Consider the following 23,225-nt stretch of genomic DNA (forward strand, 5'->3'; position numbering starts at 1 on the left):
CCGAGGAAAAAGAAAGTGTGCATTTTAAGACTGCGCTTCTATGGCTGTCCACGTTTCGGTGAGGCGGTCTTGACATATCTGCAAAGTGTTAGTGGCAGCGTGGGGCAGGGCTCAGCCTCCAACTCCCATTTCTGTTTTGCTGTTTGTGCTGATTATCCAAATGAAAAGTTGTTGCACTTTAAATAAGCTTAGGCCAGCGTCCTTATGCTTAAAATGTATGCAAATAAAGGGAAGAAGCAGAAACTGTCAGTATGCACTGTGCACACTCTAATTAGATCAGGCAGGGGATTATACCAGTAAATAGAGAACCAGATCTAATATGAGGAGCTACATGTGACACTAACAACTGACATGAGCAGACAGAGAGTCCCGGTCATGATTAACTGCACATATAAAACCAGGGAACATTTTTACGTATCCCCACGAATGTAGCGGCAAATTGGAGCGTCTGGTAAACAAGTTGCCACCTTCTTTTATGTCCTCATGAAATCAAAGAGGAGTTATTGCATCCGTGCTCTGACAGACCGTGTCTTCTCACTTCCACAGTGTAAATCTGAAGTTATTTTGGTTTGCTATAAAGTCAAAGAGGTTGCAGTATGTATTGATTTATTTGGTGTTCTGTGGAGATCCGGAGTAAACTCACAGTAAATACTGAGATTAGTGTTAAAGAAGAACCAAGAAGTGCCAAAAATCTCTTTTGAGCCTGTAAATCGACAGCAGCGGCATCATCATCATCACGCCCTTCCATCTTGTTTCCTCTTAGGGATTCCTCCTAACAGCGAAGGGCAGCACAGCAGACTGATTTATTACATGTTTTCTGCTGGTGTTCAGTCCTGAAAACTGGAGCTTTCTCACCTGAAACAATTAACTCTCCAGACACTAAAACCTGCTGCTGGGTTTGAAAGGCATGTTCTTTTTAAGAAGTTGCTAAAATTCCCATTTATCAGAGCCAGAAACTGTGAAAAGAAAGAGAACCGTCAGACTTTTACCTTTCATACTAACCTTGAAGTAATCATCTGTGATGTGTCTGTTCTGTTGGGAAAATTAAGAAAATCTAAGCTCAAAATTGTGATATTTCATCAAAATCACTTTAAATATCTCATGCAAAAAGGGGACAAAACATAAGCAAATTTTGCACAAGACACTGTCAAAAGCAAAATATTCTGTGTTTCTTGGTGTAAAGCAGTAGTGACTCAGCTGTGACCGACAGTCACAGGAAAAAAATTCAAGACTTTTCTGATGAACTGGGATGAACTGTAGGCTGTGTTTACACAAAACAGTCAGAAACCAAGTATGTAAATAGCTAAATAAATAAAAGTTCGTAGTAATATCAATAACATATGGAGCCACCATTTTTTCTCCAGTACTGATAACAGCTTCAGACACTTGGAAAAATGTTGAACCTGTTTATTTTTTTTACACTGCAAAGAAGATTTTTCCTAGTTTTCTCTACTTCGAGTCCTGGTTGTGCTGTTTCCATAGAGGTGCAGGACTTTCTATTGCAGTGAAAAATAAGCCTACAGCGAGTAAAAATGCAACAGAGCCAAAAGAACTGGAAACTGCTTGGAATTCACAGGTTTAATTGATTGACTAACTTCTGACATTTTCACCAACTATTTTTGTAATCACTTCGTTAGTTTGAGTATTTTTTTCAAACAAGAAAAGGTCAAAATTTTGCCTTAAAAAAATCTTATTTTCTTGTGACAGTAAATTGAATATGTTTGGGTTGTGAACAAAACATGACATTTGCAGACTTTATTTTGGTCTTTTGGAAACACTAATCAACAATCTTCCACAATTTCATGACATTTTACAGAACAAACAATTAATTAATCGAGACGGTAATCATGAATGTAAATAATCATTAGTTGCAGCACTAGGCTATGATTAGTTTTTTCTTCTATTTTGCACCATGTCCAAAAATGACACGCCTAATTATAGATAATAAATATGCAAATATTTTAAACAAAAGTTACACACAGCCTCACAGAGTTGAACCTGAAATAAAACATTTCAAGACTGCCATGAAGCAAATAAAATCCATATAAAAATGACACAAAAAGCAGTCACATGCGATAAAAACTCCACTAAAAAAGCCAAAAAATAAGATATGCTGGTAATAAAACTGTAACATTAATAACAATAAAAAATTTCATGAAAAAGAGAAGATTTAAGGAGATGTTGCTGATTCTGCAGGCCCTACATCCTCAGGCTGGGAGCTCCTGCACTGACAGCTTCAGTAGATCAGACATTGTGATACAAACAGCAAACCTCAGCAGGATCATAACCTTTTTGTGTGAATCTGCAATACTTTATTCTATTAACCTGTATCATAGCCAGGAAGTGTTTATCCCAAAACAACGTGGCGACATTTGATTTATATGCTTAAATTAATGGTAAAAATGTTGTAAAGTTGTTATGTATATATACATGCATATGTCAGCCAGCGTGGCTTCACCTCAGCCACAAAACCTTGGCAGCGTCTGACTTTGCTCTGGTCATTGCACTAAATTATGCTGTAATTATTCAGGTAAAAAATGACCACTGACACCTCACACACCCATTGGTGCTGTGGAGGAGCAGAGGAGGGAGTGTGTTTGTCATGATAGATGAGCTGGATCTCTCCCAGCGGGTTGTGAGGAGATGACATTCCCGCGCAGCGCTGGCCTCGGATCCCGGCTTCCTTCTTCTGGATGAGGAGACTTTTGTAGGGAGGAGTCTGCAGGCTTCATTTACCGAAGCAGCGGGGAATAATATAGTGCCAGCGTTTGGATGTGTCAGGTCCCATATCTCTGGCTGTTCTATTAGAAATAGACCCCAGCGCGGGACAATTAACCCCTGGCCTCAGCAGCAGATCTGTGCAGTAACAGCCCAGCACGGGGCAATAAATCAAACCTAGAGGGAGAAACACGCACTCCCTCCCCTCCCTGGTTGGCTGGCTACTATCACCCAATAGACCGAGCGCCCGTGATGGTAGATGTGCTCCGGTGTTATCGTGTAATCACTGGAGGTGCCAGTGATGTAATGGCTTGGCTGTATGCAAGGGCACCCTGAGTGAGTGTTTGTGCTGCAGTTCAGCGCCTTGGATCAACTGTTAAACCAAGAGAGCAAGAACACAGTTTCTCTTGGAGGCCGAGTTGAGCTCAAGTTTGTTGGCTGATGTCAACGTGTAGTTCAGAGTCCCATATGGCTGCAAGAGTGGCTTTAATGTGCTTAGGGATGTTGTTTTTTCTTTCTTTTTAAGCATAGTTTGAGGCTTTTTATGTCTTTGATAGAAAGGGAGGGATTTTTAATGAAATGAATTCATGATTTTAAGGGTGAATTTGGTTAAGTTTACTAAAAGCAATGACACATCACACAAGTTTAGTTCAAGGACTGTTTAAAAGTTAAAAATCTGACAGTTCTTTCTGTTATTACAGTTTTTTTGCTCTGACAAATGGTGTAAAAAATAGATGACTTGGGTTCAGAGGGTTCATTGCATTTTATTGTATTTTATTCAAAGAGAGTGCATTTTATTGAACACATAATGACTGGAACGCTCCTCATGTTTGATTAAAAAAAACATATTCTTTAGACTTAAAATAAAATCTTTCGTATTTTATTAATTCACTAGTTCCACTGAGACCCAGGTATTGGTATCCGAAAACTACAAAGCCTTCAAATGCTTTGCCTGTAACACACCAAACTGATTCACTAGCCACAGTAACCTGTTAATGACTTTAAGCTGCAGCTATCTGATACCTCAGTAGTAAAAATGAGAATTATGAATCCTCAGTACAGTGAGGCAGGCTGTGTTTTTGTATGCAGCCTGTCATATTGAGACCATTTGTTTAATGGCAGATTAGAGAAAAGAATGAGCGGCGATAAAGCTGCAGACCACAGGGGTCACCTTCAGGACCTGCTCGTGGTTATTCCTATCATTAGCATGCTGCGTCTCGTGCTGTCCTGCTCCAATTATTACTGACACAGGCTCTGGTCTTATGACTGAGCTGTTCAAACTGCCCACTGTTAGACTGTAATTCTCACACCGATGGACTAATGTGAAATATGGCAACAGATGCAGAGAGCAACGGCTGAAGCATATTATTCAGGACCCAAGGGCCATTAAAGCCATGGCTATTAAATATAATTCGAAAAAATTAGCTTTTTGGCGCACGCAATAGCAGGTTGTGAGGTATTATAATAATCACTGCATTCCCCAGAGTGTCTGCTTTCCCCAAATGTTATTACTATTTGTATATGCCTTTGTGAATAGGCTTCAGGATATGTAGGCTTGTTTGTGAATGCTTTATGGAAGGGGTAATTCTGCTCAGATGCAGGGGCAATTATTGCTCTGTTTTCTTTTTGTGTGAGTCTGAAGTAATTATAGGTTGTGTCAATGACATATGATATTGAACCGGCGTCCAGTCGGCATTAGGACTGCAACTAGCGATTATTTCCTTTGTTGATTAATATTTACATTATTTTCTCAAACCATCAATTAGTTGTTGGGTACATAACATATTGGAAAAGGGTTAAAATGTCATTCAGTGTTTTCCAAAGCCCAATATGACAAATGTCTTGTTTTTGTCCAAAAAGATATTCAGTTTGCTATCATAGAGGAGCAAAAAAAACCAAAAAACAAGAAAACACTCACATTTAAGAAGCTGCAATCAGAGAATATAGACTTTTTTTCCTTTACAATTGCTGGAACTGGTTAGTCGATGATCAAAAGAGTTGGCAATTACTTTTGTTGTTGACAAGTAATCGATTCATCGTTGCGGCTGTAGTCTGTCAGCATGATAGTAACAGTTGCTGCTAGTATCTGATCATTACTGATGCTGTTTAAAGCCCTTTTATGTTCTTGTTTGCTGAGAATGTTACTGCAGATGGTTGTTTGTGCAGCTTCTCTGCAGTTAAATCATTGCAAGATTGTTGTTTGGTCACCTTATGGCAATGCCCTGCAAGTTGTTTTACATTCCTATTAAAGCATCTTTGCAATTGTGGAAAGTGTGGAAAATCTGTTGGCCACAATGTGCCATCAGTGTTTACTTTAGGGTTTATCATGTTAATCCATAACACCACAGTTGTTGCTGCAGCTGCGGTCCAGATTTTCATACCAACACTGAGCCACATCAGACCTGTGGTCACATAAACGGCAACCTGAGGTCACGTCTTTGGTCTGAAGGGGCAGAAAGGTGGTCAGTGTGGCTTCGGTGCACATTTTGTTGTGGCTGGCAGCTAAAATTGGTGTCTGGCTTAAGTGCACATTGAATGTGGAAGGAAGATCTCTCAATTCCGTGACTGTTTTTCCAGTTTTTGTAAAAGGACGAAGTCTGGAGAGAAACTGAAAAAACAGATCAAAAATTATCATAACAGCAGGACTCTGGTTTATGTTGGCTGTGGAGCTGGAACAATAACTCTGTACTCTCTGGTTAAATGGGGCTATTCTCTGGTTTTCTTCCTTGAGAGTGAATAGAACATTGGATTTGGACTGTTGATCAGACAAAATGAACAATCCTGAGAAAACTAGAAAACAATTAACATGTTTAGATATAGGAGATAGTTATTAGTTGCAATCCTAGTTGAGTTTTGTATCATTCCCTTTTTAATTTCTCTCGGTCCAGCTTCAAAAACTGCCTTCCTATACAACTAAATTGCATTCTCAACCACATTTTGAGTAGAACGTGTCTTTGATATTTAATTTATTGCTCTACTGTGTCTTCCTTTCAGCCAAGCAAACATATATATTAGATGGCACAGAACCCATCACCCTGGTAACCTAGAAAATGGAAGGAACGCTTCAAACATGTTGTGAAAAGGTCGTATTTTATTTAAACCATGATAATTTCCTCACTCTAAGATTCAAACACACTCCTGCATGCTGTTTAACTTGCATTTAAAAGCACAACATTTCGATGCTGGACCATTAACAGCAACTCTGCACAGAAACGTTGTGCTAATCACTGCATTTTTGCAATTTAGACAATTTGCTGTAGTCTATTTGAATTTTTTGGAAATGCTCGTCCCTCTCCTAGACTCATGTAACAGATGTGCAAAGAGTTCCCTTTTTTTCTAACTCTAACCAGGTGGTTTTAGTGCCTGAACTTAACCAAGCTTCTAATAAGTAGTTTTTGTGGTTAAAAGGTACACCAAAGTGTGATATTTTCCTGAAATGTAGCCATGCAGCTTTGGTTCCTTAATCAAACAGTGAGTGAAAACAATAGTCGATAATAATCCTACATTATGGACACGAAGCCTCCATCCTCCCTTCCTACCTCCTTATTTTGACTTTACTACAATGTCACAGTCTAGAAAACACGTTTCTGTCCAAATAAAATTACATTTCTTTCAAAATGTAAATGAGAATGCAGTCTACTTGTTTAGGAATGTCATTTTTGGGAGACAAGGTTGCTCTGTTTCATCCTTTGAGGCAAATCTGCCTTCATATACTGTAAACCGAGGGTTTTGCATCTGTCATTAATGACCGTTGCTTTATTTTTCTCCTTCTCTTAGCGGCCGGCTGTACGTTCGAAGAGGATTCAGACCCTAATCTGTGTGACTTCACCCAGGGCGAGGAGGATGACTTTGACTGGCTGTTGTTTCGGACGTACAGTCCCTCTGCCAGCTCTGACCTTCTGAAGGGTGAGTACAACTCTGTACCTGCCTGCCTTTAATTTATTATTTTTTTTTTTTTTACACCACAGCCATTTTAGTCTGTCTATTAGTATGCTTTGGTTGATCAGGAGCTTGGCTTGCAATAAATCTTCCACTGAAACTCAGCGAGTGAGAGTTCATGGGGCACAGGACCAGAAGCTATTTTTGAGCCACTTCAGCAGCTGCTGTTTGCTCCTGGCTCTTTTTAAATTGTCTTTAAGTGTGAGAATCGCATCGACTTCTGTTGGTATCTATGTGAGCAGCATATCAGAAAAGTGACACTGTGTGCAAACCAGCTTTTCTACATGTCCAGCGTCCATTATGCATCAGCTTTAATGAAGCACTCACCCCAGTTTTGTCTGCTGCCTGCTAACCCTTAGGATAATTTTATGATAACCAGCCTCACAGGACTAATGGAAACCAGCATTTTCCTGCCATCATCCTCTCTACTGGTGGTTGCCAGAGGGAAATGGTATGCATAGTTTATAAGGCGCTCCTCCATCTCTGCATTAACAAATACCTACAGGGATCTGACAAAAGAGAAGAGTTCTGTTTCAGCTTCTCAGCAGAAATATCAGTGCGGCTGCAGTCGGCTCGCTCTGCTAAAAGACTTCTGCTGTGGAAACTTGCAGGATAATTAAGGAGTTGACCTCCCTCGGGTATAACCAATCAATCAGCCTATGATATGGTAATGAGAATTCAACAAATCCATGACAAAAAACATGCCTTTAAGTGCTCATTGTACAAGACGGAAAGAGAGCGAGGCCTTGCATGCTCAATGGTGGCAACAGTTTTACAAGCTTGGAAGAAAGGACTGACAACATTTGACAGCAGAAGAGGCAGTTAATGTGGTAGACACAAAGAGAAATAAGCTACGAGGAGCAGATGGAAAGATGAAAAGACGGGATACAATCAGATACTTTGCATCATCTGAAAGGAAATGAATGCAGGCCTCAGGGAACATTCTGTCTGCTTGGAAACTATCGACTCAAGTAGCCTTTGAAAACATCCTGCAGGGGTAAATTAAAAGCACGTGATGTTGATTTGCAGCACTAAAATTCCCTCCTTGACCGCGGGTGGTTATCCAAATACAATTCTGAACTTGATAAATCCCACATTTACTCCTACAACCACACCCCGCTCACCTCCACATCATCAGCGTTGGAGTGAGAATCCGCCCGCAGCCACCAGCCAAATCCACGGGAGGCGATGAGATAATTAATACTTTTCCCTTCGGGTTTAATTAAAACTTACTGCCATGGCATTTATAGCAGGCCAGAGCGTTGAGCGGAAAACACACTAGGACAGGTGGGATGAGGCAGGTAACTGTAACCTGCACATGACGAGACGATGCGAGAGGCTCTGAGCACCTATCGATCGCTTCTGAGGACCAGGAGACAAACTGAGTTTAATTTATTACCGGCTCATCCTTCAGCCGTGCACCAGAAGCAGCGTGTTAGTCATGTTCTTCATCTGATTGTTGTCACTGTACACTGACAGCGGTGGTCTTTTGCTAGAGACAGGTTGACATTTACGCCGTGTTATTTAAGGTGGGTAACCTTACTGCGCAGAAAGTTTTTCCCATTTTCTCCCCTTTCTCTCTGACTTAATCCCTCTGTGTTGACTTCTAACCATGTATCACATCGGGCGGCCAAGGTGGGGGGATAACAAGAGTTTATGAGATAAGGCTATTTACATTGGACCAGTATTAACTTTGTGGGGCTGAGAAATTGGTGTCGAGGGAAGATTAGTAAACACAGCTGAGATAGCAGCAGCTTGTGGCTCCCAGGAGAAATTAGAAACTACCGCTCCCATGAAAGAGAAAATAGTCTTGGAAAGGGTGAAAAAAAAAAGAAGCGAAGATAGAATGCAGTGAGATCTTAATGAGAATGGGCCATTTTTATCACGCTCTGCTTTATTTTGAATTAGACTGAAGATGTGTGGTTGATATTGATAATCCTCGCTTCTCTCGCTGTTTTAATGAACGAGGCAGGCGTGCAGGACGATGACCTTGTAAAGAGGAATGTGTTTGCATGTCAAACGTACCTCATTTCCTGAAAGACAGATTCATTAGCTTGAAAAGTTATGGGTCGGCCGCAATATCCATTTTAGTGTGTCAGTGTCACCTTAAGGTAAAAATCCATTAAATATGGTTAAAACAGCTAATTGTGATGTATCTTGCTTTCTTTTCTCACCTTTTTGGCGAAAGTGAGCCGTTCGATCCCTTGACTTCCCCTGGAGCGTCCTTCAGTGAGATATCGAACCCAAGGCAAAAAAATTGTCTATATTAACACCTCTGGCAACTGAGAGTAACATATCCCTTAACTGTCAAAGCCACATTACTGCCCCCATTTGACCAAAGACTTATAGATACAAGGACATGGCTGAAAAACTGTGAAGAGTAGTTTCATATTTTAATCAGCAACACAGAGTTACCCGTTTCTGTATTTACTTTTTTGCAACTTGTTTAATTTGAAGCAAAGAGTTGCACAAGAAGACTAAAGAGTCCAGATTACCAAGTGGGGACAGTTTATTGAGAAATTGGTCTTTACAAAGTGCTGCCCAGCACAGGGACTATTCAGAAAGAGGAAATGTGGCTGAAGAAGTGAAATTAAATCCTCTGCTTCTCTACTTAAAACACTCCAGGAATATACTTGTGGTAAAAAGCAGCTATTGAAAACACAAGATACAATAAGTAAAATAAAATACTGCAATTAATTTACACATTTACACAATAAATAGTATACTTCATAATCTACCTTAACTAGCATTTGTCAAATTTGCAGCCGCAGTGCAACTTGACCCCCAATAATTCAGCCAGAGATGTGTGTTGCTAACACCGCCCCAAGTCAGTTTAGGCAATTTCTCCGATTATGCTCAAATAAGTATCTGTATCTCCAGTAGCTGCACAGTATTCTGACACTGGAAAGCTACTGCAATATCCTGCCTTTATAATGATACTATTACCCATTTGATTAGAGTGTGTGTTTGTGTTGCTGGTCTTCCACTCTCTGCAGGCATAATGGGAATGCCATCCACTTTTTTACTCTCTCATAAGCACACTGTAGCTTTTACGGTAACAAACCCAAAAGGCAAAAAGTGCCAAAACAAGTGCTCTTTGCCGATGCTATGGGTTGTCTAGAGTGTGGACACACAAAGCAAAACATGGCATCAGGGTGAGACCACAGACAGCACAACTTTGTCTGTAAAACATTTTTTACCAACCGAAGCGACGGATCCAACATGTACAACATGGCAAAGCATCTCACTGACAGACAAGTCGACTTTGTCAAAGGATTCAATAAGCATCAGGTTAGAGAATGTGATGGATAGTAGAGTTACATCACGCCCTCAAGTATAACTCAAAGGAGTGTGATTTATTTTGTGACAGGCTAATTAAGGACAATGCTAAGCCACTGTGGCAAACATCTACACTTGCAAATGCAGCTTTCACATTGTAACTTTAACTCACGTTGCTGCAAGCTGCTGATTTTCAGTTGTCCACAAATATGCAGATCATCAACCCCAGTTATAAACCATCAAATGAATTTCTGCAGAAACAGTGAAGGTGGGAGATCAAAATGTCCACTAAAGTACTGCTGCCACTTATCTCTGCAAGGATTGGACCTTTTATAAGTGTGTCATGTGAAGGTTGAGAGATGCAAACATGCAAAGAGCGGATTATAATGAAGAGTTCCTCCTCAGTTGTGGTTGGATATTGAAATAGAACAACACACAATGCTGCAGTAAGTCACTCCAGTTGTTTTAGGGGTTCTTTTCACATCCTCCACAGCCTTGCATTGACATTGACACAATAGTTTTAGATTTTAATTAAGAAAAAGGCAGGTAATTTGAAATTCCGTGCTCTGTCATCTGTTATTCCATAGCCTTTCCTGATGTTTTATGTTTATGCTGTAGTATTGTTTTAGTATGGGTATCTATATATTTAGGCAAATAGAGTACCAACACTAATTTCACATCAGCGTCCAGCCGACTGCACACTGTTATCTTTGTTGTAGATGGTGACCTCAAGTCTCTTGTGGCAATTTACTAGATTATGAGCACCTTTGTAGCCATGGAAGGCTTTAATAAACTCTCAAAAAGCAAAAAGATGTGTAAAACGGGTGCACTTCTCATTCCAGTTCAATGGCTGATATGTCAGAGACTGAATCATTCCTATTTTAACCCTGGGCCCTGTGAAGAGGTTGTTGTTGGAGTGCCACTGAGCACATAAACCTTGCTCTTGGCTGTCCACCATAGCAGCCGTACAAACTGCGTATTTCAGATGTGCAGTTTTCAGGGCTTTAGCTTCCAGCTGAGAATACAAAACTGTCTGACAGCATTGAAACAGAATGTTGAGATATGCTACAGTTCTTTTCTCATCATGTGTTGCATGCTAATCTTGCAAATCCCTTGCTTGCCCTATCTTTTTTCCTTTTTAATAAACATCTTCTGCCCAACTGCACAGTGAAGGTCTTGGAGCCGTCTAGAATCCAACTCTTCTATGGAGCCGATTGAGGTTTTTTTTTATCAGCAAAAGATTCTTACACAAATCCCTATGGACACTCTCAATAGACCATACTGTTGAATGGGACCTTAGGTCGACAAAAGGTTAAGGCCTACATAAAGCATGGCTAAGCATTGTCGAAGGGTCAGGGTCTGGTCAGCTGGCACACACTGTAGCACAGACTCCATGTAATGACTTCAACAGAGCTAATTCATACAGTTAAACACACATACAGTCCTCCATCTGGTTTTCCAGCATCCTCTATCAAGCAGCTTTGGAGGACAGTCTTTAGTATGTGTCACCTCTCACCCCTGCTTGGCCTCAGACACACAACCGGAGACGGGCTGCACATTTTTGCACGTGTGATTGACGGTGGCCTGGGTTTTGTCGCTGTGAAAGGCCGAGGCAGAGTGAGGAGACGGAAACATCTGCTGCAGGAGAGAGCCATCCTCACTGGTTTAACTCTCTATGACACAGCCCTCCTACACCTTTCCCTTCTGGCAGCCTCCATTCGCCACGTATCGATCTCCTGACGTATACACCGATCAGACGCAGCATTTAAACCACTGACAGGCGGAGTGAATGACATTGATCGTCTCGTTACAATGCAGAGAGTTGTGCTGGGAAATGTTGGATCCTCATTTGTGTGGATGTTACTTTCAACACGTACCACCCACCTAAACATTGTTTAGCAACCACTCCTACGTGGTAAGAACAGACTGTTATGGCAGCTGAGAAGGATGGTGTGCTCACAAAGGACTCGAGGAACATGACCAAGAGCCTCAAAACTTTCCAGATGTCCAAAAAAAAAAATCGCAGATCCGCGTTGTGTACAAGTCCAAATTCTAAGCTGTTTGGTAGCAGGAGGTCGACCTACACGATATTAGACAGTGGATTTGAAGCTAAATTCCCTGTTGCTAATATAAGCTTCATAAAATGTCAGTACAAACTGCTTTACCCTGGTGGTCATTTCAGAGCTTTTAAGGTGTTAAGCTTAACACGATGATGTACTGTTTGTGAGTTTAACAGAGTTTCTGACCACTTTGTTCCAAATGACAATGTTGATTCAGCTTCCACAGTAACAGTGTGGGAACAAAATGTGGTGGCAGCAGAATGCAGAAAGATTAAACGCTGAGATTTTGTGTATGTTGTGGCAACTCGCAGGATTCCTGTTCATTAGCTACAGCTCAGTTAACTTCCCTGGGACAGTTGTCGTATTAACCAGTGAAATCAGATGCCAGGGGATTAAAATTTCACTTGATGCTTTATTATAAATGATTATGTTGCTAATTATGTACTAAAACTGTGCAGCTCTTGCAGTTTTGATATTAAAATGACGTCTCTGTCATAGGACAATAGCAGATGGATCTGTTTTTTTAGAAAGCTGAACCTGCCCCTACATATTTGGAAAGAGAGCAGTTTCTCTCAAAAATGTTGAAATATTTTTCTCCTGTTCGTGTTTTTTGGGAGAGAGAAAAAAGGAGACTGAGAACCTGAGCAAATATATGGAGCTTGAAGTCACGGTTGACTAAATCTTAATAAAATGTCGTGTAATGGCCAAAGTAAGGTATCACTTTTACAGAAAAAGCTCAGCTTCAGGGCTGAAACTGTGCAATGATGAATGAAATTAGAGATGAGATAAAGTGGTCTGTTGTTTATTTTCAGTGATGGTAATGCATCTTTTGCTCACGAGGAGAGGAGGAACCTTTTAACATCTTCTGACTCGAGAGCTATATTTATCATTTGGCTTGGGTTACAGAGGACACTGGTTCCCTTGAAGAGAGAGTTGTGTCCGGTCATGTGGTTTAAAAGTCTGCATGGGTTTCATCCCAGCCAAACGTTCCACCAGCTGATTTCCCCTAATTAACACACCTTCAGTCAGAGAGGAGGAACTAATTAGTGAAATCAGCTGTAGTGTTTGGTGGGAATGAAAACCTGCAGAGTTCCTCAACTCAGAAGGGACACTTCTGACTCTATGGGATAACTGCTTCTGACTCATTACCTCAAGGCAAAGAAGATCATATTTATTGATCACTGATGTGTTATATAAAAGTCTGAAAGCCCAGACTCCTTTTAAATTCCTGTCACCACCACAGAGGCTTTTAAAATATAACAAATTAATTGAATTGTTATTCAGGGAAGCACGCATCGGCTCCCTTTATACCTTCTCAACAAGGTAAAGAGGAATCATTATTGTGAATGATAGAGACATATTTGGCAGCCACTGAAGCCTGTAGTCTAGCCTATACTCTGCAACCAGTTTTTTTTTTTTTTGTTCTCTCACCCACACACAGACACCCAGGTGATAGGTAGGTATGGTAATGCAGCCCCCTTTGGCTGTAGATTCTGTCTAATTAGTGTCGCTTTGGAGGGACAGCTAGAGGGCTTTTATGTGTAAGGTTGCAGGTTTAACAACATAATTGCAGCTCAGGAAGCTCACTTGGGATTGCAGCCAAATAGAACCACCTTAACTCAGGTGAGATGAAGTGGCCGGTCACTCGAAGCAGTAACAGTTCAGCTCGTGAAAAAGGCCACGTGGGTGACGACCGCAGTGAAGCCAGAGCATCTTTGCTGCATGAATTGGAAATTCGGATTTTGCTCACACATGATGGCCACATCTGACAGACTAGCATAGAAAAAGGCTTTCAGTTGTAGCTCCTTTGTGTAACAGTTTTAACAAAAGGCAGTCTTTGAAATGAGGTGAGGTATTTGGAGATCCGAGAAAAAGCATGAAGTTCAGTTGCTGCACCTTCACGTCGAAAGGAACTGGGTGAGGTGGTTTGGACATCTGATTAGGATGCCTCCAGGTCGGCTTCCTTTGTAGAAACATCTAACTGAGTTCTTACATGCATGACAACTTGCCTTTGTGTTCCGTGGTGCCATATTACAATTTTTAAACAGGTGAGCTGATGTGCTTGAGCTGTAACAACTAAGAAGGCCAGGTGTAGCTGGAAGCAGGGACTTCATAGATCTGCACATGATAGAGGGAGCAATAGTGTCAAGTTACATCTAAGCCATTTTAGTGCTGTAATGCACTATTTAAATGAAAAAAAATACTAAATATGTATCTTTGATACACACAGATGAGATTTATGGAGTTTAATCAACACTAGAAAGGGACTCCAAAGACAAGATTGTGTTCCTGACAAGGTGACCTTCTGGAAAAAAATTGACATGCTTGCAAAATTAAAATTTTTACTTAAACAAGGTGCCTTAAACAATGTTTGATGAAATAAATGTATGGATAATGAAACGTAAAATCCAGATAAATGTCTTCAGAGATCCAATCACATTTTCAAGATACATTCACAACTAAATTGTCACTGTTGAAGAGTACCTCAGAGTGTTTGAGTCTAATATTGATTTGCAAACTTAGTATAAGCTCAGTGCAGAGCTGTGGCCAAAAGGATACTTGAAAAACTGAATTTTCTATCACTTAATCTAACTTAGGCTCTCTGTTGCTGCCTTTGTACGCAAATGATGAACAGAGTAAAAGCATCTTTGTGAAACAAATGTGACCACTTGAATTAAATTGAAAGGCATTTTTACTCTTGGCCGCCGCCTTTGAACATGTTCTTTAAGTATTTGAAGTTTTCTTTCTTCGTCTGATATCCTCCCCTTTTCTGCTAATCACACATTCTCTCTTTGGTGATCTGGAGATTGGAATAAGCTTTGTATGTGTGCCTGGTGTGGATAGTTTCACAGTGTGTATCTCTGTGCACTCCACCAGTCCTCTGTGCCCATACTTTGCTCCAACTCTCGCTAAATCTTCACAGATCACAGGCCCGAGCAAGCTGTTTGAAACCAGAACAGATAGCTTCCAAGCATTTCCTAAGATTTTGCCTGTATGCGGGTGTGAATTTAGCTTACATGAATTGCAAATGGAAGCGAAAATGGTGAGAGAAACGACAGTTCTTCATTCACACCCGTAACAACACATATTAATGCATCAGCTTCAACGGAGGAAGAGGAGCGTCTCTGATCTTTTGTGAGCACTTGAACATGGGCGGATGAGATGTCAGAATAAGATGTATGCAGATTTGTTACTTTGATAACATTTTATTAATTTAAAAAGTGCGCATTTTTGACAGCTCTCATGGTATTTTGCTGAAAGAAAAGCTCTGAGGGATCGAGCTGTCTTCTCTTACTTTTCATTCAGTCATTTTCTCTGTTTCTCTACTGGGTCATGAACTAAACAGCATTGCTTGAATTTTTGCATGAATTGATTATAAATGTATCTTGACATCATTTTACCGAAAACATCAGCAATCTTTGTGACCAGAGAGTACCTTATTTCCTTTGTGTGCCTGAAATTACTTGAAATTGAGACTAAAATCACAGAAATTGTATTGATCATGTTCAGGATATTGATCGCAACATGTTGTTGTTGGGTAATTATAATGTGTGGCATTATGTTGTTGGGCAGCATTTTTTAAGACTTATTTGTTCATTAGTTGACCTCTAAATCATTAATTTCCAAGCCAAATTTTGATTTATAGCAATTATTTATTTCATCAATGGGTTTCTTCTTGCTAGAACTGACATAAACAAGTGACAAAAGACATTTTGTTAGAGATGTTAAACATAAATTTGAACTATTTATATGCATTTATGCATAAAACCACCATGTCTCAGTAATTAATGGCAAAGCCTTTGTTTTCCTCCACATCAATAAAACAGTTCTCATGATTACTAACAGTCTTTCTGCATGTCTTCACTGGGCTTTTGTCATTCCTCTTTATGATGATCTTCAGCTCAAGGCTTCTACTTAACTTCTACTTCTACTTCCTTAACTCTGGTCCTCAGTTCCTCCACAGATTCTGGATGGATTCACATCTGGACTCTGGCTAGGATTCTCCAACATCTTTATGTTTTCTGTTCACCATTTCTCCACCACTTTCACTGTATGTTTCACATCATTGTCTTGTTCAAAGGTCCAATGTGGCCCAAGGACTAGTATTTCAGCAGACTGTCTGATATTTTCCTCCACAGTCTTAATGTCGTCCTCTTTTCTAATGATGCTGTTTACTTTGACAAGGTTTTCCTATCCACCAGCTGAAAAACACTCCAAAAGCATCCCATTTCCACCACACTTAACTGTAGGAATGGTGTTCTTGGGTTTTCTTGCTTCTCCTTTCTTTTGCTGAACAAAAGTCATGGCATTGTGTCCAAATATCCTCATTTTCATCTTATCTGACCACAGAACTTATGACCAAAAACTTTCTTCTTTGTCCAGTTGAGCTTTTCTGTGTCTGTTTTGGAGAAATGGAGTCTTTCTTGGTTGGCATCCATGGGGTCCAGCCTTGTTCATTGTCTGCTCGAGTGTCTGAGTAGAAAACTGCCCAATTTCATCAGGATGTTCTTGGTACCGATCCTTGGATTCTTCTTGACCTCTTGCACTACCGTTCTTGCCAGCACAGGTGTCACTTTTTGATTTCCTGTTTTGAGAATTTGCACAGTGTGAAACTCCTTGTACTTTTTGATTCTGCTTTGCACTGTTTCCAGAGAAACATTAAAACTTTTGGACCTTTACCCATCTTGTGAGCAGTCACAAAGCGTAGCCCTCTGTCAGTGATGGATCTTTGATCAGCTGTTCTTAATTTATAGTGTATTAGAATGCTCCAGAACATGGTAGAAAATACTGGGACTATTTAGAGTGAAGTATAATGCATTTTCTCAAAAAATAGTACCAGTTTCAAGGGACATAAATAATTCTGGACGTGAATTTTTTTTTTTTTTTTTAGCAAAAATGTAAAAATATCTCTAAGAAAGTGTCTTACTGCCTTTTGTCACTTGTCACCTTATGTCATTTCCAGTCAGTAGAACACTACTGGGCACCATAAATCCAAATTTTGGCATAGGTATGAATAGCTTTGACCTAAATACATTTAGACTTACTTTGAACTGATTTTGTGTGACATCGTTCCCTCATAAATAAGCTGAAACACGGACTTGTAGGTCATAACACAGGTACATTTGCATGCAGCTCTGCAGTTAAAGGTTAGCCGTGGGGCGCTTATCAGTAAATAAATGTTTAACAAACAAAAATCATAAGACTTCCCAGTTAATAAGTTAAGCTTTATATGTAGCACAATAGAAAGTCGGCAGGGTTGTGTGCACTCCAATTACATGCATAATGGATGATTCTGCAGTGCACAATTTACATCTAATGTCAACATTCAGCGGCAAAGCAGGATGTTGTGTGGCATTTGGTCAGACTAATGAGAAGAATCCTGAAGTAATGGTCTAACATTTTTTGACTGTGATGCCAGTCTGACACTGAGATCCAGATAACAAATCAGATTTTTTTCCTTTTTTAGCCACATTAATGATGCATAAGCAGGTAGTTTTAGTAGGAATAGGAATGGAATATTTTCATGGACGTGAGACAATCAAGGATTTCTGTACTGTTAATGAATATTAAACACATAATTCAAGATTTTGCTGGAATGACCAATATCAATATTATTTTTAGAAAGGTTGATTTGGTACTAAAAATCATGTATGAGGTTTAGAATCACATACAGACAATGATAAAGGTTAACAGTGCATTTATTTAGCACAGCCTTTTCTCCATTAGGTAAATGATGGGCAGCAGTGAGGCTTCAGGACTGGTTTCGTGCTCACACCTGACTTTGCTGTGAATGATAACATGGTGGCAACTACAAAGTGGTGCAGAAAAAGAAAAGAGAATAAGTCATGGGAAGGGAGTGCAAACCATATCAGCTACAAAAAAATGGTAAGGGAGTACCTGTCTATGTGCAGCAGAGGCTTTATCAGCAGACTGGGATAACTGAGTGTGGGCCTCGGCTGAAAATTTGTACTTAGAGCTATGATAATGTTATGATAATGTCAAAGTGCAGCAGCTATTTGAAAAAAGTAAGCTCAAAGTTTGAGTTGTCCTGGTTTTTAAAAAATTCTTGACAAAAGCATGACCTCATAACACTAAACTCATTTCACTATGGGATGGGAACGTTGCACCTCTCCGACTTGCTGACTTGCTATTTAAATGGAATTAAACTCCAGCGTCTGCTTTATTTTCTTTGTTAGCTTGACTGCCTTTCTAAAGGGAAATAAAATCTTGTAGTGATCTCCTGTGGGAGCGTGAAGCCACCACCGTCTGCTTATAAAAGCACTGCCCTGCCTTCCTCTGGGACCCGTCGTTCGTACTTCAGAGGCCCCCCGGGAAAACTGGTTGCAACTCTCAGGGTTCACACAAAGCAGATTCTGCAGCACTTACAAAGCAGCACATAACCCTGCACCCTTCTTGCACTTTAAATTTCATAGCCATAAATAATTCTGTCGTTGTTTCGTGCCGTTTGTTAAATCCTCTTAAAATGTGGCTGTCTGTTCCGTATTTGCATCGGCTGTCATTTTGACTGAATAGGTGATGGATGTATCATTTACGATTCCAACAGCTGTACAGGCTTTAAGTATCCGAGCTGTAATCGGGGTGAAAAGATAATGGCAAAGATGAACATCCCTGCAAATGGCATGAGCGGAATCTGTATGCAGCCATTGATCCACCGCTGTGAGACTTAATGATTGCAGTGTATTTTCTCTAAGGACGTAGTGGGTGGCGATCCAGTTGCCAAGAGAGGTTGTGAGTGTGGGTTTTCATCGCCATTTGTTGGAATAACATTGATCTGAGATGTAGGAATCGTCTTGAGTGGGCATCTGGTTGGAGGCTCATGAAGTGCCAAGAGGGTCCTTTTGAGTAGAAAGAAGTGGGGACAAAACATTTTGTTCCTCTTCCTCATGTTCCCTCTCACTGTCTCATCCATTCTGGCCATTCTCCTTCACATACTTCCTCTCAGGTGCAATTTAATTCAGCACTGTTACCATAATAACTCTTGTCGTGCACAACACTCTGTCAGTAATTGATATGTAGGCACTGCTTCTGGGTGGAGCCATTTGCATTAAATCGTGTTAACTGATATGATAATGAATGTGAAAGGCCTGATGCAAGCAGAATGACTAACTGGAGATGGATGGCTATTTGAATTATACACAATAAGTAATATATTATATCAGGTCTCAGGGGTCCAGAGCTCTCCCTGAATTTGTTGCCTGTCTTTTACTCAGATCAGCCGAAGCTGCCTGGATATAAATAGCCTGTATCAAATTTGGCATCTCCTTCTACATCTTCCTCACATCCTTAATGACATCTGATGTGGAGGGACATAGACATATAAAGAAATAGATGGTGAAAGTGAGACCAAATAAAACTCCCAACACAGAGATGTGTTAGGAAGGTAATATTTTAGGTCTTGTTATGACAGTAACATCTGAAAATGATCAGACAGAATGTCTGCCGTCTCCATTTTTTTTATGCGCCGGTCTGTTTAGTATGCCGTCCATCTCTGTGCTTTTAACCAGACTGTTGATAATTAACTTCTCAAGCTTCACCAAACTTTATTATTCCCTATTAACACATATGAGGCGTGTTACCACTCCAATAACTTATGAAAGACTTTGATGAAGGGACACCACAGTCGAGCAAAACAAAGATGAATTAGCTGCAGGGATGTCAGTCAGTGACTTTATTTAAATAGATTTTTTTTTTGTCAAAACACTGTCATGCCTAAACGAGTCAAAGAATGTATTATCATCCTGTTATAAGTATTCCAGCAGTTGATTTATTACTTTTTACAGTGGTCATAGTTCAAGGAAGGAATGTTAGAAGTTAACGTGCTAAAGAATTTAAGACTTTCTGGTGAGAATGAAAGTTTTTACTTTGACAACATGTCCATATGGTGTTTTTTTTATCCATGTACAAGTGAAATAAGCAGTCAACACCATGGTATTTTTGCCTACAGCTACAGTTAGTCTTAGACTTCTGGGGCTTCATACAAAACAAAACTTAAGAAGCAAAGAAAGTTGATTTTAGGCAGGTGTTACAAAAGTATTAAGTGACTAAAGTGAGGCCTATATGTAGTCTACTTAAAAAGCAATCAAATGAAAATGTTTAAACTAGACCTGCAACCAGGTACAATATTTTTTAATATTCAAACTTTCAACTGCTGAAGAAGCACTATCTGAAAATGCTCTCTTGTGCACTCAGCCTACCAGAAGCTAGGATTATGCCAAATTAATATCAGTTAAACCTAACTCACAAATTGAGTAACCACAACTTAAGCTTTAATTTCTCGAAATGATGTTACAAAGCTTTTTGCTGGTCTCTTGGAGGGAGGATGAACCATGGTTGAACATCAGATGTTGCATGTGCCTCAATCCAAAAAATACTTCATACACAAAGTTAATTTACAGTAACCTGCTGTAAATGCTCATTCTTGTGTTTGGCTCTAAAAAAAGCATCACATTTTACAGTATAGAACTGTATTTTGAGAAAACGGGACACTACTGTTAGAATTTGACTGTATTTTTACAGTAATTTGTTACAGTGTAGGGGAATCTATGACACCACATATCTGGTACTTAAAACGCAGGCTTGAGATCCCTCCTAGAATGTTTCACCACCATTGGTTGGACCCAACCAGCCAGTTAGAGACAAAGAAGCCTCTTGGATGAGAGGTGAAACTCTTCAAGAACCAAGAAGAGAGGTCCAGCTTCCCTCCATTGAAGCACTCCGAACTAAAAGAATCAATCTTCTGCAGGGTGTGGCTTTAGGTAGCACTATTCTTTTTCAGAAAAGACTTCCAGTTCGTCCAACTATTGTGTAGTGCTTCTTTTTACAGTGTTTAAGCAGAGTTAAAGGTGAACTAGTGGGGGGACTTCAAGGATTTGCGCATTCCAGGCAATAGTGCAAAGTTACATCTAAGCTATTTTAAGGAATAAAGAGGATATTTTCATTTAAAGAAAACTTCTGAATATGCAAATTTGGCACACACAGATGAGTTTTTATGGTTTATTTTAATAGATTTTACAATAAAACCCCATAATGAAGCAAACCTTTGATTACTGGCTTGCATAAGAAGTGTCTGTCTTTGTAGTAAGTGAATTCTTTAAATTCTTCAGTCCTTTACACTCATTCATACAAGGAAATCAGCCAACACAGTCTGGTGTACAGATTTTAAATGGTATCAGATTGGAACTCAGTGGTGACAGGTACCCTGCGTTAAAGAATAGAGAGGAAAAGTTACTTTGGCACATCCATAATCTCAAGTCTCACATGCTCTCTTTTGTGTGTGTTGCACCTTCATTCAGGTGACACAAATCAGGACAAATGTCTTTTCACAGTCAGAAACCATTACGGTATTTTTTAAAAGGGTGCCAGTTGAAGATTGTAGAAAACAATAAAGCAGATTGTTTCCCATTTGAATAATTGCAAACTTAAACGGTTGTATTACGTATACGTACAGTACAAATAGGATTAGGATTTTCTATTCTGTAAAATATATTAATCTATACATTTTACTCCTAAAAGACCCATCCACTTAACATAATGTCCACTATGCAAAAGAGCTACCATGAGGCAATGGAGCGAGTAATCGACCATGGATTCGTGGATGATTTGGTGTCCAGTTTCATCACGTAACTAAGTTGATAAATGGTCCAATCTCTCAAATCCCCAATGTTCTGCTGTAAGTCACAGTCTGCTAGCAGTTTTTTTTCTTTAAAAATTGTGATTTAGCGAAAGCCATCTCTTCAACTTAATTGAAACGAAAAGAAAATGTTCTTCATCGTGACGATAATTCAACCCATTATGACATATTTTGACAGGCTATTCTTGGGATGTAGACCCTACTTTTCATCTTCACCCTCTCCTCCAAAAGGCAGAGCCTGAAGAATTAGATGAGGACGGGTTTGGCTTACATGTGGATTCTTCTCTGTCATTGGAGAGTGGGGGATGATAATAAGTCTGAGAAGATTATGTGCGTGAGAAACAAAGGAGCCCCTCTAACACTGGATGTGCTGTGGATAGAATACTTTTTCTGCTCTGACTGTAAATGTCAGGCGAGACGGCAAGTTCGGGAATAAAGAGGATAAAGGTTACAACAGCCACTGAAATGAGAGATATTCGTTTTGAGGAGTGCCTTGTGTGTTTTTATGGCAACTGTAAGATTACTACATTCGATTCCTTTTTTCTCACAGTCATTACAGTTTTTACTGCCTCCATCAGAACTGTTCAGTACCTCCCACCTTCAAAAATACTGGCTGCAATTATGGAGCGTGAATGGCACAAAGCAGCGGCTGTATATTGCAATCATGATCAAAAATGTGGCTGCGGATGCTTGTGCTGGCCACAGCTTGAAGTCTCGCAATTGTTCTGGGGAGAGAGAAAAAACACAACTGGAGAATATTTGCAGCGTGACAAAAAACATCAGAGGAGCTGGCAAGGCAGTTCAATCGTGGCATCGTGGTCCCCGCTTTCTTTGTTATCGAAGTGAAGAGCATGTCCCTCTGAGGAACACTCCCAGGTTGTTACAGCTAATGACTGCTGGGGGTTCTCCACTAGGAGCTGTCTGACGGCATTTGCTCAAATATTAATATCAGACGTTGGGAATGAGGGCGATGACATGCACTGCAAATTGGCACCACACAACACGTGCGTGAATAAACTTGGCAAAAATGCACAACATCATGCGTGGTTACAGTATGCTCCATGTTTTTCATACATTTATTCATGTAGGGAAACATGAAGCGGCTGTGTTTGGCCAATCAGCTGCTTTACGCCCTCGTCAGTTTATTTGGGTTTGGAGGCGATGTCATAAAGTGAAATCTGGAAGCTCTGCATCAGTTTTATTGTGACAGTACAATTATGAAGTTCCAGCTCCCACTGCTTTGTGGGCTGCTTCTTTGTCACCTTGCTAAGGGCCATGCTCTCTAAAGGGAGCAATAGAAAAGGCCATAATCATAACTTCAGCAGAAACTCATATTCTTTTATACGCTTTGCTTGTAATGTTTTTCATTGCAGGGAAAACAGGGAATTTTAAAATCCAACTTGTGGGAAATATAATGTTTCAAAGTCTTCCTAGCAGCTCCTTTCGCCGTCTGATGTGTTCTCTTTGAGGTGGCGTGGACAATCTGTGATGCGCAGCTGGATGCAACTTACACGACTGCAAAACACACCCTCAAACAGCTGCGGGATTTGCACATCGCTTAACCTAATTTATTTGGG

The 23,225-nt window shown here is 40.1% G+C and overlaps 1 protein-coding gene across 4 annotated transcripts in view; it reads left to right on the forward strand.

The window, feature by feature from the left end:
• ptprub (protein tyrosine phosphatase receptor type Ub) overlaps nucleotides 1-23,225 on the forward strand; it is a 199,682-nt gene that overhangs the window by 56,885 nt on the left and 119,572 nt on the right. For all 4 annotated transcript variants that reach the window (XM_055013822.1, XM_055013823.1, XM_055013824.1 and 1 more), the window contains exon 2: nucleotides 6,496-6,624. In XM_055013822.1, the coding sequence (XP_054869797.1) occupies nucleotides 6,496-6,624 (129 nt within the window). The remainder of the gene's footprint in view (nucleotides 1-6,495; nucleotides 6,625-23,225) is intronic.

Source organism: Amphiprion ocellaris, chromosome 9 (assembly GCF_022539595.1).
Source record: "Amphiprion ocellaris isolate individual 3 ecotype Okinawa chromosome 9, ASM2253959v1, whole genome shotgun sequence".
NCBI classification, from domain to species: Eukaryota; Metazoa; Chordata; class Actinopteri; family Pomacentridae; genus Amphiprion; species Amphiprion ocellaris.